A 13,985-nucleotide genomic window follows, 5' to 3' on the forward strand; every position below is an offset into this window, starting at 1 on the left:
TTAATGGTTGTCACTTTCTTGCACATGAAGTGTTTGTAGAATTGCTCCTATGAAAGTTTGAGTATTTTCTCACATGTTTAGTTGTCTTGGTGTCTATACTAGTGGATGAACAATCTTGGTGTGTAGACTATTGGATGATCTTTGTGCATGTGTGTGACGGGTTTTAGTTAATCATACGATAGTTGGTTAATGAATTCTAGGTGTCCTAAGACATTAGGCATAATCCCTTGACTAATTGAATCACCTATTCCTCATATTTGCCTTGTTTCATGCCCAATGACCCGAGTGAACCCGAAAGCTCTAGTCTTTCTCATATTGATCAATTACAATTTCATTTAGTTTAATTTTATTTCTTATTTGCATCTTAGTTTATCATAAATCAAACCTCTTTCATTATTTGACTAAAATAGGACTTAAACAAACCAAGTATACATCCCCGCCATCTCTGTGTTCGACACCCTAATTATACTACTTAATTTGGGTTCTTATAAATTGTTTTTGATTGGGAAGTGACGGCAAATCTCTACTATCAAATGGCGCCGTTGCCGGGGATGGCGTTCGGTTATGCTTAGTTAGTTAGAGTCTTAGGCTTAGTCTTTACTTCTTGTTTGCTTGTTTGTGTAGTTTGTGTGCTTCTTGTAGAGTGTGTGTGATTTTTGCCTTACCCTAGTGTGTAAAAGCACTAGGAGTCTTACGGTTTGTCAAGTTGTATGCCTAGGAGGAACCACCAAGCTTTGCTCTTTGACTCTGATCCCGAAAGGCTTTTTAGAGCCTTAAGAAATAGGACCATTGCAAGGATTAGAAACTCTTCTCAAGCAACCATAAACCAAGCAAATTCACCCACCCAACCTCTCTTTGAAAGCACAACACAACAACAACCAAACAACACCATTGAGCCTTCAATAGAAAATCCATTTCACAACTTCCAACTTCCAAATAACCCACCTCAAATACCACCTTCTCATATACCAAATCCACCACCACCACCAATGGCTTTACGCGATCATAACCGTCCAAACCATAATGATGCTTGTAACCCCATCAATTTTGGCACCTTGGCTCCAAACAATTTTGAGATGCACCCGGCTCAAGTTGGCCTAATTGAAAAAGACTTGTTTGGAGGACACATTGAAGAAGATGCTCATGCTCACCTAAGGAGGTTCAAGCGGAAAGTCTCTATGATGAAAAAGAATGGGGTATCCAAGGATACACTAAGGATGATGTTATTCCCATTTTCTCTAACGGGCAAGGCGGATCGTTGGTTGAATGTGCACCCTCCGGACACATTTACTACATGGGATGCTTTAGACAAGGCGTTCCTAGAGAAGTATTATCCATCATCAAAGACCGCCATGCTCCGAAATGAGATCCACACTTTCCAACAAGAGGATGGAGAATCCTTAGGTGAGGCATGGGACCGGTATCAAGACCTCATTGCTAGTTGCCCTCACCATGGGATTCCGGATTGGTATGTCACCCAAACCTTCTTCCAAACTTTGTTGCCAAGAACAAAAGAAATGGTGAATGCCTCCACGGGAGGGGGATTCGATCATTTGGGTGATGAAGAAAGAACTACTCTAATCAAGAAAATGGTGGACTCCGAGGCAAACTATGGCACAAGAGTGAATGTCTTGAGAAGAAGCAAGCACCCTCCCGAATTCTTAGTGAATGTGGAGACTAATGCTAAGCTTGATATGCTCACCAAAAAGCTTGAAGAGTTGAGTAAGAAGAAGCAAGTGAACCAAGTGAATCAAACTACCACTTCTCATGGACCATCCATGGAAGAAGTGATGCAAAGATCAACATGTGAGTCATGTGGAGGGATGGGTCACACTTATGAAGTATGTGCAAATAACCATTACAACAACTTTGATGGGAACAATGTGCAAGAGGTGAATGCTTTCCAAGCATTTAACAATTTTTCCAACCGTCCACCTAGACCCTCATTCAACAACAACCAAGGATCCAACCAAAACTTTGCCAACCAATCTCAAGCATACCAAGATTATAGGGGTAACCAAGGAAACCAAGGTAATCAAAACTTTTACCAAGGAAACCAAGCTAACCAAGGGTTTGGCCAAGGATTCAATCAATGGAACAACAACAATGGGTTCAATCAAGGATACAACAATAATCAAAGGTACAACCAAGGGCAAAATCAAGGGTTCAGTCAAGGGTACCATGGGAACAACCAAAATTCCAACTTTAAAGATCAAGGATATGGCTTTTCTCTTCCAATTTCCAACCAACCTTTCAACCAAGAGCCACCACCCCAAGCAAGCAATACCATGGGAGATGATAAATATGACAACTTGGTGAAGTTGATAGGGAATTTGGCAAGTAATACCCAACAACAAATCAAGAGTCTTGAAGCTAAGGTGGCTTCCCAAGCTCTCATGAGTTCTCAAAAACCACCGGGTGTATTTCTAAGACAAGGGCAAAATCCAAGAGACCCTATGAAGGCAAAAAAAGTTAATGCTATCATGGTTGGAGTTGAAGAGGAAAAAGAAGAGTCATTTGATTTGCCAAGTCAAGAGGAGTTATCTTACACTACTCCCTTTTCAATGGCTATGGAAACATTCCAAGAAGTTGACCATGAGCCCGAAAAAGAGAGCATAGAAGACTATGTACTTGAGCAAATAATGACAATTCATGGTACAAGCTTGGATGTTGAAGTCGACCCGGGTAAGGGAGAGATGGTTATGACTACACCAACCATTATGAGTGAAGAATTTGTGCTTGAGGAAATAGTGGAAGCACCAAATATGAGGGTAGAAGTTGAGAGGAACCCGGAAAAAGAAGAGATGGTGATGGTAGAAGAGCACTCTTTGGCCAAGCAAGAAGAAGTCATTTATAGAAGAGTGGACATTAGTAGCTATGAGCTTGATTTCTCAAGTGAGAAGTGCAATGTGGTCAAGTCTAAAGAAATCCCCATCAAACTTGATGACCCCTGTTTCTCAATGCCATGTATCGTTGGTGACCAAAAGGTGGATAGTGCTTTATGTGACTTAGGGGCAAGTGTGAGTGTCATACCACTTGCCCTTGTGAAGAGGTTGAATATTTCAAGCTTAGCCCACACTTCCATTACAATCAAACTTGCCGATGGAACAATCAAATCTCCAAATGGGATTCTCAAGGATATCATGGTTCAAGTTGGTAAGCTTTCAATTCCTACCGATTTTTTTTGTATTGGACATCCCTATGGGAAGACGCTCTCGTGTCATTCTTGGTAGACCATTCTTGGCCACGGGAGGAGCCTTCATAGATGTCAAAGAGGGACAATTGTCATTCAAAATTGGGAAGGAAAAAGTTGAATTCAAGCTACCACATGCTTCAAAGAAAACCGTGGTTCAAAACATGTTTGCCGTGGAAACATTAGAACTCCATGAGAATGAAGATGAGAACATGGAGCTCTTAATTTCTTGTGAGCCGAAAGTTGATGATGAGCCACCGGGTAAGTTCCTTGAAGAACAAGTGAATGCTAAAGATAAGTGTGGGGAAATGAGTAAGACTTGGGAAACCAAGTTCGATTCTAGCACAAATGCCCCTCCAAATTCAAAACCAAGAATTGAAAAGAAGAAGCCAAAAAGATGGAGGAAGAGATCGAAAGGAAAAAGGGTATGTGATCCTAATGTTGACAAAGAGACTAAGGAAAAGCTTGAAAAAGAAATGAACCGAAAATGGCAAGAAGTTCAAGATGCCATGAGTAAGTTGCATGCTTTGATGATGAAGAACAAGGGTTCTTGTGTTGTTGATCCTTGTATTGAAGGTAGAAGGTTGGTGGGATCTCGGGATATTGATCCCAGTTGAATGAAGTCTTTGAATGAAGAGGTTTGGTGGAGTTACTCAAGAACCACCGCAATGTATATATTCTCTATCTCTTTAATTAAGTTTTTACCGCATTTTGCATTTAGTAACATGATTCGAAAAGGAGCTAATCTAAATTAGCTCTCTTTGCATTCATATAGTATAGCTTGCATCGTATTTCAATATTCCATGTAGGTTAGATCATGCATTGCATGCTTATTTGAAAATCACTAAAAATTTGAAAAATCAAAAATCACCAAAAACATGTATTTCATTTAATTTCCTCCACACATTTATTTCCATCGGAAATATGTAAATAAATAAGTGTGGGGAGGAAATTCCATCATTTTAAAAATACAAAAACATGTTATTTATTTTTAAATATTCAAAAAATCCAAAAACATGTTCTTTAATTTCGAAAAATTCAAAAACCACCAAAAATATGTTGTTTATTTTTCCTTTTCTCTCCCTATACTTTGTTCCATTGAGGACAATGTAAATTTCAAGTGTGGGGAGGGAAATATCCACTTTGTGAATATTGTCTATATTTGTACATATACATATATACTTGTAAATTTAAGAAAAAGCAAGAAAATGCCTAAAAATTGAAAATTTTCTGAAAAATACAAAAATATTGCATTGTATATATATGTTTGGCTAACCTTTGGCATATGCATTAACCATTTGAGGCAAAAAGGAGCTAGAAGTCGCTTGGTAAACTCGTTCTAATCTCTTACTCCTTTACCGTTCTTTCTTTATATATATCTTGCATATTTGAAGGAGAATGGGATTTTGTGCCTTGGATGTTCCCTTGGGGAACTTGTGGATTATTGGTGTTGATGTGTTGCTAGGATTAGTCAAAAATTGTTGCATGTTTACCTTATGTTCATTTCAATTTCTTGCATGCATTTGTTTCACATGTATATATGTGTTGTGTTTCCTTCTTATCACTTTGAGTTTGTATATAAATTTTTGAACAAAATTTGGTCTAGGAAGGGAGTATGATACCCTATATGATGATATTGTCTAGGTCGTGTCTTTCCCCTCTTAGTGGCTTGCACCTTGTGACCTCCTTGTTAGGGTGTTTGCTTGCAAATACCCGGGAAATAAGGCTAGACCGGAGAGTTTTGACCACCATGTGAGAACAAGACCGTAGACTAGGCCTAGATTTCGACATAGCTACTTACATGTGAGATTTAGAGCCTCCTTGGGACCGGTACATCCATACTCGGTCTCCCTTAGGCGTGAGTAGGCTCCTTGCGTGGCATGTTACATCACGACGCACAAGCATGGTGTCCTTTCCTTTTTAGACCATGAGATGTTCATTTATGTGCATATTTTGAAACAATTAGTTGCATTTCACTTTTGAACCTCCAATTGCCAAATAAGCCTATTTTTCGACCCTTTAGACTAGGTCCTATTTTGCTAACCCCTTTTGAGCTTGAACCTCTCTTTTGGTACCTACAAAACTAGCTACATACCATAAACAACCTTCCCTTATCAAGAAAGTTGCTTACATGTTGTTGGTTGTATGAAGAAGGGTGTTTTGAGTCCTAGTTGATGATTTGAGTCGGAATAATTGCCCTTATTTGGTTGGTTTGAATAAAGAGGTTTTGAAAAAGAAAAGAAAAAGAAATAGAAAAGGAGAAAAATGTAAGGAAAAAGAAAAAAAATTGCACTTATACTTTGTTTGATGAGAAAAAGCCAAGCAACACTCCTTTCATCAATGGAGTAGAAAAAGGTGTTGCAAGAATAAAAGGGCACTTGATGTTTTTCCTAAGTGAGTCGGGTTTACACAATTTTTGCTTGATTTTGGCAAGCCAATTTCTTGTTAGGGTGTAGACGTTACTCATTGGTTGCAATAAGGTGATAATTTTCGTGTTTTTCCAAAGTGAGTCGGATTTGCACAATGTTTGCATTAATTCGGGAAACCAATTTTTGTTAAGGTGTAGACGTTACTCATTTGTTGTAATAAAGTGGAAGAAATGGAATTTTGGCAACTTCTTGATGTGTACCTCCACATTTTTCCAAAATGGTGCTTGCACCAACCCCGTTTCGGCCCATCACCTAGCCCCGTTACAACCCTTGTTTCTCTTTATGCATATTTTCCTTTTTTGCATCTCATGAATGGTCTTGTAGGAGAGGATTCCATGTTAGATTGCGGGCATGTCTCACGAGTCGAGTAGTTGAGTGATTTTGGTTACTTTTTGCACAAAAATCACCCGTTCTAAAAAGACAATGAGAGACTAGTGACAACCGTGAGGAAGTCGGTAGTCTTGGTCCCCTTAGTCATGGGTCAATTTGGTCGAATCTTGTGTGTGTCATGTAAATCTCGAAGGTTAGGCTTTGCTTCCCCCTTTCCCGCCTTTGAATCTGTTTCCTAGGCATTTGGTTGTCATATTGAGGTTGCTTGAGCCACCACTAGGGCATTGACACCCCGCCCAGACTATGAGACAGTATCTCCCGACCAAAACCTTTTATTGTTCAAAGCAAAACGGCCGCTTAGATGAGAAAAGCGGTTTGACTTTTTGTGATGCATCTTATATGTTGATTCGTGCTTAAATGTTGGGATGTGTCAAAAATTTTCTGCAAGCCCCCACTTGCCTTGCATCGGAATGCATACCTCATTGTGTTTCGGTGTGAGTTGAAGGGACGGAGAAGGCCCGTTAATTGCCTTTCATCGGATATTATTAGTTTAGCTAGCTTTCTTATATTACAGGTCTTAGTTTAATTTAATGAGCTTACTCGAGGACGTGTAAGGTTTAAGTGTGGGGAGATTTGATGAGTAGTATTTTGGTAGCTTTTACCCCACATTTATACCTTATTCCGACTCGATTTTGAATGCTTAAACGGTTAAAAAGCTCATTTATTAACTAGTTTATAATAATTAGATGTCTTTGTCATATTTAGTATTTAATTGTATTTTTATTTAAATATTCACATAGCTCATTTATTTACGTATTTATAATAATTAGTCCTCGTAGTTATCTTTAATATTTAGTCGGGTTTTTATATAATATCAGTATTATTGCTATTATTGTGTTATTATATTAATTATTTTATTAATTATAATTTGTAGGTGAGGGAGAATAATAAAGACGGGATTCGAGTTAGAGTAAATTGAGATGGAATTGAGATGGGTCAAATACGAAGTATAGCATTAATCAAATGTAGCAAAGTCAACTTTGACTTGGACGCATATTCACTGTAATTAGGACATTGCTAATCACCAACAAGCTCCATCACCATCGCCATTTTCTTTCATCATCATTCACATTAATAGACTACTATACATACGCAATTTCCATGATTTGCTTTGGCGAAAACCCGACATCCACGCCATCATCACCATTAACCGTCATTCACCTCTATCTCAATCACCCTCCGTTGCATCTTCACCATCCTCCTCCTCCTTCTCCCTGCATCTCCTCATCTCAACCAGTGTTCAGCTGCAACTCCGAGCTCCACCTCGTCATCACTTTATTCGACCCGAGTCACCTGCAGCTCCTCCGTCACTGACATAACCATGGCGACAATAGCATCAGCCACCATTTTCATCCGCTGCATTTTCACTCCTCCTCATTCCATCATCTTCATTCCACCTTCATCAGCTAGCACCAGCACGACTTCACCAATACACCATCATTCTCACCATTAACCTCTCTTACCATCTCCGTCCTCCTCCATTTTCGCACCTCCAAACTACCAGCTGCAACCACCGACTACCACCACCCCCATTACCACCATCAATTTCGCCATCTTTGACTCGGAATCGAAACTGAGCTTTTATGAAGATTTGTGTCTTCTCGGCACTCCCCGGCACCGACTCCCTCAACCGTGAGAACACACCCTTTTTCCTCCTTTTTGTGAAGGCCTCGCTACGGCATAGGCACCGCGGCAACCAACCGCACGCAACACGCAATCCCCATCTCGTATTAATCCTTGCTCTTCTCTACCGGTGCCCCGGCAGCAGCTCCACCGGCATAACGTACACCCCATCCTATTTCTGCTCTTTCTTCAATGGCCTCGCTACCGGCGTAAAGCCCGGCCGCCGGCGGACCGGCAGAACACCCTTTTGGTGATTTTGAGTCCCGTTTCAAGCTTGAATGTCATGTTGTTGTTTTTGTTTGTATTAAAAAAATTCCCTTCCCTTTTTGGATGTAATTGGTACCGTGTCTTTAGTGGGTACATTAGGATTATTATCATTATTATTAGTATTATTGTTATTATAATTATAATTATTATTAGTATTAGATTACTACTATTATTATTATTATTAAAGTAGAGTATAAATACATTATTACACTACACAAAACACTACCAATTAGAATAGAATTAGACTAGTTAGTCCATTATTCTATCTCAATATTGAAGAACCCTAATATTTCCTTTCTCATTTTCATTCAATAAAATTTGCAATCTTTCTTTAGTTTTTTTTTTGGTAAAATGTGAGTGTATATATATATTTCATGAAATCATTCCAATTACATCAGTAAAGAAAAACGATTTCTACAGACAAAAAACGCTTATCAACTAATCCAGTCCAGTTCCTTGCAATCAAAAATCATGATGTCCTCCTCTACTGCCATAGCATTTACGAATTTGTTGTTGCACCACCTTCCTCAATCTTTCTGCCACCAGCATAGGCCTCTCAATGCTGAACTGAGTTCGAGCATAGTTGCGTTGATGCCAAACTGTGTACTTATAGCATGCTAATACCAGAGTAAGAGCCTTCCATTTCACGCTGCTATCAGAAATCCTCAGCAGCTCATTATCAGTGGGGAATGGGCATTTTATCCACTCTTCAACATGTTTCTGAACCTGACAGCTGAACTTACATTCAAGCAAAGAGATGCTCCTTAGTTTCTGCTCTCTTCCGCACACAGGATACACAGTCATCCTCACAAAGATCCATACGCGTAGAGTTTGTCTTTGGTATTCAGTCCACCTTGCATGATGAGCCAGGAATTGAAGGAGTGTTTGGGGACATTCCATTCATTCCAAACTAACATTGTCCACTGCTGAGTAGGTACTGGTCCCATAAGCCATTCATAACCATGGCTGATAGTGTAGCCTTTTTGATGAGGAGTCCAACAATTTTCATTGAATCCTTGCTTTATCTTTTCCTTCACCTTACAGATAGTCTTCCAGGTCCAAGTAGAGTCATTTGCAGGAATGTAATCATTCCATTGTGTTCCTTTGAGGTACACACTATCTATCCATTTAATCCAAAGCCTATCTGCCTTCACATAAATCCAGTTCACTAATTTACCAACTGATGCAATGTTCCAAATACTGGCTTTTTTAATCCCTAGTCCCCCTGCTTTTTTTGACATTGTGACTCTATCCCATCCTACTAAGGGTACTCGATGATATTCAGAGGAGCTATCCCATAGAAAATTCCTACAAATTGCCTCAACTCTTCTTATTGCTGCTTTAGGTATGACAAACATTGCTTCTTGCCCAAGAATTGTACGATGTATTGAGCACTGAGTTAATGAGGACAACTCTTCCAAAGATAAGAGAGCTTTTTGCCCCTAGACTTGATCTTTGTCACCATTTTCTCCACTAGACTACCGCAATCCTTTTTGTTACTTTCCCTGGTTGAATTGGCACTCCTAAGTATCTCACCGGCATTGTTCCTTCCTGAAACCACAGAATCGATATAACATCACCTGCAATTCCTTATTCACTCCACTGAAAAAAATTTCTGACTTTGCATTGTTCATTTGCAATCCTGAAGCATTAGAAAAAGATGTAAAAGCTTTAACAAGGAGGAGAATAGAGGGGGCATCTCCCTTGCAGAACATCAGGAGGTCATCTGCAAACATGAGGTGTGTGAACCTAATTCCTTTGCACTGAGGGTGATAATGGAATGGCCATCTGGCTGTGGCATAGGCTATGAGTCTTGACAGATAATCCATACATATAGTAAAAATGAGAGGTGAGACCGGATCACCCTGCCTGAGCCCCCTCTTACCCCTGAAATAACCAAAATTACTTCCATTCAAGACTAAGGTGTAAGAGGTAGTTGTAATGCACTTCATTAGAAGATCTATAAACTTGGTAGGAAACTTCAGTCCCACTAGCATTTGTTCCACAAAGTCCCATTCTACTGTGTCATAGGCTTTTTGCAAGTCTACTTTGAATAAGCACTGGGGAGACATTTTTTCTTGAGTATTGATGCACTATATCCTGGCATATCAGCACATTCTCTATAATGGATCTACCTTGAACAAAGGCTCCTTGATTTTCATGTATCGATCGGGTAGGACCAAAGCAAGCCTATTGCACAAAATTTTTGATATAACCTTGTACGAACATTGCAGCAAGCAATGGGTCTGAATTGTTTGACCGAGGTAGGTCTCTCACACTTAGGAATCGACTAATGTTGGTAGCATTCATTGATTTAACATTTGACTGTGCTAAAGAAATCCTGACTGCCACTACATCATTACCAATCACATTCCATGAGTCCCTAAAGAAACCACTTGAATATCCATCAGGACCAGGTGTTTTATCAATTGGAATGGAGAATACCATCTGTTTAATCTCCTCATAGAGGACTGGTTTATTCAGAATAGTTATGTGATCCTCCGTGCAATATTTCCCATATTCCAATCTGCTCTCTCACGTTTTCATTATCCTTTTTACTACCTAGTAGCCCTTGATAATACTCTAAAAAGGCATCTTGAATACTCGAGCATCGGTGCAAACAGTCCCTTCTGGTCTTCAATTTGAATGATAGTGTTTCGATGCATCTTTTCTTTAGGCTAGCATGAAAATAAGTCAATTCATATCCCCCTCATCAGTCCATTTGAGCTTAGCTTTCTGCTGCAGGAAGCTATAGTTGGCCTTGTTCAGTTCTCTTAGAGTCTCCATGGCTGCCCTCTCTTTGGTAATAAGGGTTGGATTCATTAGGTCATCCCTAATATTCTTCTCAATCTCATTTAAGATCATTCTTTGCCTCCTCGCCTTTACTTCTATATCTGAATAACACTCCTTGTTCAAATTTTAGAACCTTCTTTAAAGCTTTCATTTTTTTTACTATGCAAAACATTAATGTGCCATTCACATTACTATCCCACACTTCTTTGATCCCGAGAATGAATCCATCACTTTCCCCCACATATTAAAATATTTGAAGCTCTTATCTTTTGCTGGTAGTTAGTTTGCTTATTGGACACAACACAGGGATTGTGGTCTAGAAGTCCTTCAGGATGGAAATGACCCACCATTTCAGGAAACACACTATGCCACTCATTGTTGACTAGAAATCTATCCAATCTACTGTATTTTCTATGGTCTACATCTTGCTTATTCGTCCAAGTATAGTATGCCCCTGTTGCACGAATATCAATCATTCCACGATTATTAACGCAATCAACAAACGCATCCATATCCTCATCTCTGGTTTGCCCTCCTAATCTTTCTTCAGGCTTCAACACAGTGTTAAAATCCCCAGCTAAAGCCCATGGTTTAGTACAGTTGCTAGCAAGCTTATTTAAGCAATTCCAAAGATCATGTCTATCCTTTCCCTCATTAAATGCATAGATCAATGTTAAGTGAAAGCTTTGACCACTAGCTTTAACAGAAATATGAGAGTGAATAAACTGAGGATTATATTCCAAAACATTAACATCAAACAATTGTGGTTGCCAAAGCATCCACACCCTTCCACCCTTATGCGTATGAGTATTAGTGGTAACACACCACCCATCAAACAAAGTTAAGAGCGATATTTGTCACATTGCCACTATTAATTTTAGTCTCTAGCAGACCAAAAAGTCCTACCTTCTGAGTATTCATAAAATTTTTAACTAGTTTCTGTTTATTAATACTATTGAAACCCCGCACATTCCAAAAGCCAATGTTATTCATGAGACAGGGATGGGTTAGGGGGTCACCCGATTTTCTTCTTCATATTACTCTGTTCTGGTCCAGTGCATCCAGGTCTATAGTTTCATCTTCATGTTCACTATCCTCCTGCTCCTCTCGGCTTCAATTGGTTGAACTGAGTCACTGGATTCACTTTGTGTGACTGAGTCACTTGTATGACGGACTTGCTAAAGCGGGATATTCGATCTCCGAGAGTTTTGATTCAACTTTTGGCATTGGTCTCCATTCTTTTTTAGTCACAGTCTTTGTGAGTTTCTTTGCTTGAGCCTTCCTGCATTCATTTGCTTCATGACCCATGCCCTTGCATTTCACACATATACTTGGCTTCCAGTCATACTCCACTCTAATCTTCAATAGACTACCATTCTCATCTTTAAACTGTACACTAGCTGGAACTTATTTCCCACTTTCAGTTCCACCATTATTCGTGCATAGCCTAGTCTGGTTTTGGCTTGATAGCTTGGTCGGTCTTTATATAAGGTCCTATCGATTCTGCTACTCTTGGTAGGCATTTCCCCCAAAATTTCAGAGGAAGTCCATAGAGTCGTATCCATGCTGGTACCACCTTTATCTCCTCTTTTAGGAGATCTATATCACTCTTCCAGGATTTAACCACTAATGGTTTGTTGTCGAACATGTGGTACCCTGCTTTTAGCACTTCTTCTTTCTGTTGCATAGATTTAAACCTTACTAAAAATATTCCATTAGGTGAAAACGAGATTTTGTCAATCCCATGCTTACTCCATATTCTATGAACAAATCCCTCCAATACCTCCCATGGTGGATTTGCACCTAAAACAAAACATACTACAGCCTGGTTCCAATATTCAACCTCCTCCTGAACATCTTCAGGAGTGAATTGCAGGATAGTATTTTCCAGGACTGCTTCGCTCTTTTTAGAGGACTCCTCTATACTCTGAGTATTCAAAGTATTAGTAGATGTCGTTTTACCTCGTGTGGTTATCCATTGAGCATTCTCTACTGGATCCTCAGCATCATCAAAAGAAAGGCCAGGTACTTTGTTAATTTCATGCATTGGTTTAGTACGTAGCACTTCTTCCTCCTCAGGTCCCTGTTTTCCTCCTCCATGACGGCTCTTACTTGCTAGCTTTTTAGAACTTGCTCGTTTGGAACTAGCAGAGTGCTTTTTTCTAGCCTTTGTTGCAGAGTTGCGAGCCATTAAGAAGAGATTCAGATACTAACAATGGCAGAAGGTCGTTGTTTGCGTTGTCTTTGAATCGCCTTTCATTCGCCTTCTCTTTCTTACTTTCCCTTTCTAATTTATTTTTTTTTCATTTCAAACTTATATGTGCAATCTTTCTTTAGTTATTAGTTTAATTCTTCCTTTGTTTATGCAAGTTCTTCATCTCTCATTAGTATACAATTAGTATTTTGGGTTGTATTTGAAGATTAGAAGAAATTCATTCTTCTATTATTATCCAAGATTGTTACTTTCCTCTTTGTTGGTACAATTCTCATCTTTTATTTACATTTATTTTCATTTGCTTACATTTATGTTCTTTACTTAATGTTTTCATTCAAAGTTTCTATTTTTATTATGTTTAGCATGTTTGTGTGTGTATTATTCCATCTTATTGTTGGTTTTTCATTGCTAAACATGTGTGAGTAGTTCTCCTCTAGGGCTTAGGGGAATCTCGGGTCTATAATGGGTACGATTTTGGGTTAGAATTCTAAGGATTTGGGTGTTTTAATGGTTGTCACTTTCTTGCACATGAAGTGTTTGTAGAATTGCTCCTATGAAAGTTTGAGTATTTTCTCACATGTTTAGTTGTCTTGGTGTCTATACTAGTGGATGAACAATCTTGGTGTGTAGACTATTGGTTGATCTTTGTGCATGTGTGTGACGGGTTTTAGTTAATCATACGATAGTTGGTTAATGAATTCTAGGTGTCCTAAGACATTAGGCATAATCCCTTGACTAATTGAATCACCTATTCCTCATATTTGCCTTGTTTCATGCCCAATGACCCGAGTGAACCCGAAAGCTCTAGTCTTTCTCATATTGATCAATTACAATTTCATTTAGTTTAATTTTATTTCTTATTTGCATCTTAGTTTATCATAAATCAAACCTCTTTCATTATTTGACTAAAATAGGACTTAAACAAACCAAGTATACAACCCCGCCATCTTTGTGTTCGACACCATAATTATACTACTTAATTTGGGTTCTTATAAATTGTTTTTGATTGGGAAGTGACGGCAAATCTCTACTATCAACCACGTACTGCTTAATAAAGTGAGTGCAAAAGTCATAA

At 38.9% G+C, this 13,985-nt stretch overlaps 1 protein-coding gene and 1 non-coding gene across 2 annotated transcripts; both read right to left on the bottom strand.

Annotated features, from left to right (window-relative positions):
• Window positions 1–1,352: 1,352 nt before the first annotated feature.
• LOC141658103 (small nucleolar RNA R71) lies at window positions 1,353–1,459 on the bottom strand. Its single transcript, XR_012549009.1, has one exon. It is a non-coding gene; the product is annotated as a small nucleolar RNA R71 (small nucleolar RNA).
• Window positions 1,460–8,708: 7,249 nt separating this feature from the next.
• On the bottom strand, window positions 8,709–9,974 carry LOC141655449 (uncharacterized). Its single transcript, XM_074462528.1, has 2 exons — window positions 9,483–9,974; window positions 8,709–9,296 (listed from the first exon to the last, which is right to left on the bottom strand). Exons 1-2 carry the CDS (start codon window positions 9,972–9,974, stop codon window positions 8,709–8,711), a joined length of 1,080 nt encoding a protein of 359 aa, XP_074318629.1.
• Between the last annotated feature and the right edge of the window lie 4,011 nt (window positions 9,975–13,985).

The sequence above is a fragment of the Silene latifolia genome, chromosome 5 (genome assembly GCF_048544455.1).
Source record: "Silene latifolia isolate original U9 population chromosome 5, ASM4854445v1, whole genome shotgun sequence".
In the NCBI taxonomy this organism is placed as follows: domain Eukaryota; kingdom Viridiplantae; phylum Streptophyta; class Magnoliopsida; order Caryophyllales; family Caryophyllaceae; genus Silene; species Silene latifolia.

Coding starts and splice junctions, on each gene's coding strand:
- LOC141655449 (XM_074462528.1), bottom strand. CDS start 9,974: ATGTCTCCCCAGTGCTTATTCAAAGTAGACTTGCAAAAAGCCTATGAC. Junction 9,297..9,482: donor GAGTGAATAAGGAATTGCAG/GTGATGTTATAT, acceptor TCATTAACTCAG/TGCTCAATACATCGTACAAT.